Source organism: Leptodactylus fuscus, chromosome 5 (assembly GCF_031893055.1).
Source record: "Leptodactylus fuscus isolate aLepFus1 chromosome 5, aLepFus1.hap2, whole genome shotgun sequence".
NCBI classification, from domain to species: Eukaryota; Metazoa; Chordata; class Amphibia; order Anura; family Leptodactylidae; genus Leptodactylus; species Leptodactylus fuscus.
Genome location: NC_134269.1, coordinates 192591305 through 192597304, shown reverse-complemented (window position 1 = coordinate 192597304; position 6000 = coordinate 192591305). Strand labels below are relative to the sequence as shown.

At 40.3% G+C, this 6000-nt stretch overlaps 1 protein-coding gene across 1 annotated transcript in view; it reads right to left on the bottom strand.

Annotated features, from left to right (window-relative positions):
* Positions 1–397: 397 nt before the first annotated feature.
* The window catches only part of CSF1R (colony stimulating factor 1 receptor), a 52664-nt gene continuing 47061 nt past the window's right edge, over positions 398–6000 (bottom strand). Inside the window, exons 19-21 of the mRNA XM_075274964.1 lie at positions 3415–3514; positions 2449–2554; positions 398–1636 (exon numbers count right to left, since the gene is read on the bottom strand). Of these exons, the coding sequence (XP_075131065.1) occupies positions 1526–1636; positions 2449–2554; positions 3415–3514 (317 nt within the window). The 3' untranslated portion in view covers positions 398–1525. The remainder of the gene's footprint in view (positions 1637–2448; positions 2555–3414; positions 3515–6000) is intronic.

Here is a 6000-nt window from a genome sequence, read left to right as displayed (position 1 = left end):
TATGACATCATTTCCAATGGTCACTTGGCCATGCTGTAGCTGAGTCCCATTCAGACGAAGTCCAGCCACTATACAATATATGGTGCTATACTTGGTAAGTAGTGAAGAGGCCGCAGCCATCAATATCAAATTCACGGGAAGCCCTTTTAATTTCAGTGGATGATTATTCAACGTGAACAATCCCTTTAAGTTCATAAAAGGCAAAGCAATATAAAATCCTGACCATTAAGCAATATTTTAATAATTTTAGAATCGCCTTAATGCTTTTAGATAATGATAAAGGACTATGTAATGGCTGTTAGTAGATATATATATGAATATACATAGGATATACCGATTAATGCTATATAATATGTGATCACTTAGATTTGTAATGATAACGCTACTGCCTTGATCATCAAAAATAGAACATTTATCGAGATAGCTTATAATGTATGACTTATGCCATAGTTACATTAATGCCCTTTTCCACTTACAACTGACCTTAGCACATATATAACGCAATCTAACATTAAGAGGATTATTCTCAACCTCATTACAACACAGACAAAAGTTTCCCCTCTTGGGGAACCCTTAGGGCAAGTTCACACAGCAGAATTTGGCGCTGATTTTGAAGCAGATTCTGCCTCCTATTGTATTCAATGAGAGACAGGCAGTAAAGTCTGACGGGTGCAAAGGGAACTGCAATTGAAGGTCGAATTCCATTTCTGCTGTCTGAACATACTCTTACGAATATCACATACCAGGAGTGTAGCCACAATGGATACACAGGTACGGGTGATACTCAGACATTGGTGTCTGAGGCTTAAAGGCTCTTTAATGTGAGGTCCCTGCTACCGATTCACACAGGGATCTTGTTTGAGCAAGACAGGAATACCATTTTACTTACCATACAGATGTCGCATACATAAAGCCACAAGCTGCTACATTGTAGAAACCATACTGTATATGCAGATTCCGAGGACAGATTTTCATAATGTGCAGTCTGGGATTTTATGGATAGTTGATTTTCCAGTTAACTTGATTTAACCTATTAAAGACCCCCTCTTTGAGAAGCCCAACCCCTTATCCAGACCAGATGTCCTGGTTCCACCATACATAGTGGTCATCTTCCTGGAGAAGACCATCCCCTAGGTGGCCACTTATCATTGCCTTTAGTGTGATCATCTTGGAGTATAGTACAACCTTCATTCCTTATTATGGGCACACTCTTCTACTTGATCCCCTAGTGGTAACTGCACAGACATAGGTCAGTTAATGGTTGTCAGTAATTCATGAATATCTGGTGAACCTTTCAGCAGAACATGACAGTAACAGATTTTCCAGTGCTACAACATTAATGCTACATTTTCTGGTAACAGAGAGACTACATTTCATTTGCTAGCTTAATATGTATGAAACTAATGCCCAAAACTACATTTCTGATGGTCATATTCCATAGGATAGCAACATTTCCACACATTGAAATGATTTGTATGGAATCCAACGTGGACGTGTCCAAAGTCTCCAGTGTGTTAGTCTCCGACTAGCAGAACTGGTAGTTGTTCCCTTTGATGAGAGGTTGTTGAGAATCCGTACATTTTACATCTGCACAGTCATCATCTTCTTCTTGTCCCTGAATGATGTTCGCGTATTCCTTTAAGATTAAGACAAAGTAGAAAATTTGAGTTGTGAAATATAAAGACATTTACATGGTGCAAGGTCAATCGGTTTAGTTTTAAAGCTTCCATAAGAAGGGATGACACATTGAGGGATCTGGCATCACATCTGAGGGATCGGGCAGAAACATTCAAAGAGTAGGGAGGACCTCATAGGTAACATCTCAATTGGCTTCACTTTAGAGATGGTTCACATCTACCCTTATTTAAAGAATGAGATGTGGCCACCATGGCAATTCACTGGTTGGTGCTGTTCGTACTGAAGACCTCAAATGATGACACTGGAAACACAGCATATTGGTATTATTTATAGGGGTTGTCCATTATTTATGGGATATCCATACCAGGCATTAGTACTACAGCTCAACTCCCAGCCATTACAAATAGCAAAGAGCTAACAGATTTTATCTCTGTGCACTGCATAGTACACAAACTGGAGGTACCAAACAGCAGATTTGCATGGGGCCAGCTTCTGCCACTGATCTTCCACCACCGCCAATAATCAGATAGTACCCTAAACCTATTTAAAAAAAATTGTGGGCAACTTCTTTAAGCAAGATAAATATATTTAAAAAAATAAAATAATGGTCGTCAGTCCCCATTACTTCTAGAAGGAAAGGGAAACACCAACCATTGAGCTCTTTACACTTATTTTCCACCTTGGCGGTGCCCAAATGGACTCTATAGCAGTCTCCTATTTTGCCTATATGGTATTTCTCAGGCAGGTGTCCCTTTGGCATTGTTCATACATAGTTGTATAGGGGTGCCATATTAGCACATATAGTCTTACCTGGCCTGTGATTAAGCTCATCTGCCTGTTGATAAGATCCGTGATCTGGTTAAAGGTTGGCCGACGAGTAGGCTCCAAATCCCAGCAAGCTTTCATGATGCGATATCTAAAATTAAGAAATTTTATCATCAGAAAACATTATTTAAATAAAATTTTCATAATAAACATTTCTCGAAATTCTCTATTTTGATTTATTATGTGATTATTCATACTAGTAGAGCACACACAGTAGGTTTACATTTCCCATTTTCTGTAGCTCGCTTTTCAGTTTTGCAGACTGGGGAAGAGTCATTTCACTAGAGGACAGGGGATTTAAAAAGAAACTGTCACCATCTCCACCTATTCAGTGCTTGTTAATAGGCGTCGCTCCACAGACTCTAGCACAGTTGGAACTTCCTCTCTAGCCCCCACCATTCCCAAGCTATGAGAACAGGTATTTTTGGTGCCTGATGTGCTATTCAAGCTCTGTAATGTCAGGTGGGCGGTGTCAGGCAGGGGGTGTGATTCAGAGCTCCAATCAGAGGCAGCCAGTGTCAGAGCTCAGAATCACACCCCTTGTCTGTTTCTGCCTGACACCACCCTCCTGACAGTACAGAGTCTAAATAGTATATCCAGCACCAAAATTAACAGCATTGATTAGTTTGCTTAGGAATGGTGGGGGCTAGAGAGAAAATTTCAACTGTGCTGGAATCAGTGGAGCAGCAGCTATTAAATGATGTAAAGAAATTGACTTGTTGCAGTTGGTTAAAGGTCCTCTTTAAGTGGGTTGACCACCATCTGATCTGTACAAATCTATAAACTGATGGCTACTGGCACAGAAAACCTAACCCCTGCCCCCCTATTGCCTATGAATTTGCTGTATAAACAGTGACTGCCAGTGGCCACTGCGTCCATAGCAATGAAGATAGTGGAGGTCCTGTGATTTACCCAGCCACATCCTGACTGCTGGATCCTATTGTTACTTACACATCGAGAGGAGCATAATCTGGGCAGTCCATCTTGATTCCATCTTTTATCATCTTGTAAAACTTTCGGTTCACAATGACCCCAGGATATGGGCTTCTGCCTGTAATAAAGAAACAACAACCTGTGAAATACTGCGCTGTTATAACGACCTTGATAACAGTTTTTATGTACACATACAGTATATGCAATTGTTCTCCAAAAGATACCAAAAAAATCATATTGGAACAGGGTATTATGATGATAGCCCCTTACCAGATCACCTATTATGGCCCATGTGCCAGAAATTAGAACCTAACAAAGAGCATCTATTACTCCAGAAGTAGAAGTTAGAGGTAGATCCACAACTGCCAGGTTGCCTATCAGATATATTATATACCACCCTACAACCAACTATATTACTGACTGTGTATTTTACAATTTCTCATATGCAAATCTTTCTCTATATACAGTCCTATGAAAAAGTTTGGGCACCCCTATTAATTTTAATCATTTTTAGTTCTAAATATTTTGGTGTTTGCAGCAGCCATTTCAGTTTGATATATCTAATAACTGATGGACACAGTAATATTTCAGGATTGAAATGAGGTTTATTGTACTAACAGAAAATGTGCAATATGCATTAAACCAAAATTTGACCGGTGCAAAAGTATGGGCACCTCAACAGAAAAGTGACATTAATATTTAGTAGATCCTCCTTTTGCAGAGATAACAGTCTCTAGTCGCTTCCTGTAGCTTTTAATCAGATCCTGGATGAAGGTATTTTGGACCATTCCTCTTTACAAAACAATTCAAGTTCAGTTAAGTTTGATGGTCGCCGAGCATGGGCAGCCCGCTCTCAAATGATCTGAAAACAAAGATTGTTCAACATAGTTGTTCATGGGCAGAATACAAAAAGTTGTCTCAGAGATTTAACCTGTCAGTTTCAACTGTGAGGAACATAGTAAGGAAATGGAAGACCACAGGGACAGTTCTTGTTAAGCCCAGAAGTGGCAGGTCAAGAAAAATATCAGAAAGGCAGAGAAGAAGAATAGTGAGAACAGTCAAGGACAATCCACAGACCACCTCCAAAGAGCTGCAGCATCATCTTTCTGCAGATGGTGTCACTGTGCATCGGTCAACAATACAGCGCACTTTGCACAAGGAGAAGCTGTATGGGAGAGTGATGAGAAAGAAGCTGTATCTGCAACCACGCCACAAACAGAGCCCCCTTAGGTATGTAAAATCACATTTGGACAAGCCTGTGGACTGTTGAAACAAAGATTGAGTTGTTTGGTCATACAAAAAGGCGTTATGCATGGCGTCCAAAAAAAAACAGCATTCCAAGAAAAACACTTGCTACCCACTGTAAAATTTGGTGGAAGTTCCATCATGCTTTGGGGCTGTGTGGCCAATGCCGGCACCGGGAATCTAGTTAAAGTTGAGGGCCGCATGGATTCCGCTCAGTATCAGCAGATTCTTGAGAATAATGTTCAAGAATCAGTGACGAAGTTGAAGTTACGCCGGGGATAGATATTTCAGCAAGACAATGATCCAAAACACCGCTCCAAATCGACTCAGGCATTCATGCAGAGGAACAAGTACAATGTTCTGGAATGGCCATCCCAGTCCCCAGACCTGAATATCATTGAACATCTGTGGGATGATTTGAAGCGGGCTGTCCATGCTCGGCGACCATCAAACTTAACTGAACTTGAATTGTTTTGTAAAGAGGAATGGTCCAAAATACCTTCATCCAGGATCTGATTAAAAGCTACAGGAAGCAACTAGAGGCTGTTATCTTTGCAAAAGGAGGATCTACTAAATATTAATGTCACTTTTCTGTTGAGGTGCCCATACTTTTGCACCGGTCAAATTTTGGTTTAATGCATATTGCACATTTTCTGTTAGTACAATAAACCTCATTTCAATCCTGAAATATTACTGTGTCCATCAGTTATTAGATATATCAAACTGAAATGGCTGCTGCAAACACCAAAATATTTAGAACTAAAAATGATTAAGATTAATAGGGGTACCCAAACTTTTTCATAGGACTGTATAATTAGACATACATAAATGCAATTTCATAGTATCGTATGTGCATAAATACCTTAGATAGCTGATTCAGGTGACCATAACCTGATATTTTCCCCTTGTGAATTGCTGCCTCCATTGCTGAGATATCAGTGTTTTGCCTATGTGCAAATGAGCTTTTTGGAGCAATGGCAACACATCTAAGAGGGAAACCGCATTGCTCCTAGGAGCTACTTTGCACATGCACAAAAGGCATGACTCTCAGCAACAGAAGCAGTAATTCACAAGTGGAAAACACTATTTGATTCAGGAGACGTTAACCTATCTATCTGAAGGGCTGGGTTGATATGCTGGGTTATGGCTATATACTCTTAAAGGGAATCTATTACCAGTGAAGCTGCACAGGACATCTTACTTATTGGTGATCATAGGGGACATACCTCCAGGAACCCCACCAGTCACGAGAACTGCTCCCTACACATTTCAATGGGGCCACCAAGGGTACCCAAGCGCTGTAATTCTACTAAAACACTCCAGTTTATGAGATCAATGGGAGTCCCAGAGGTTGGATCC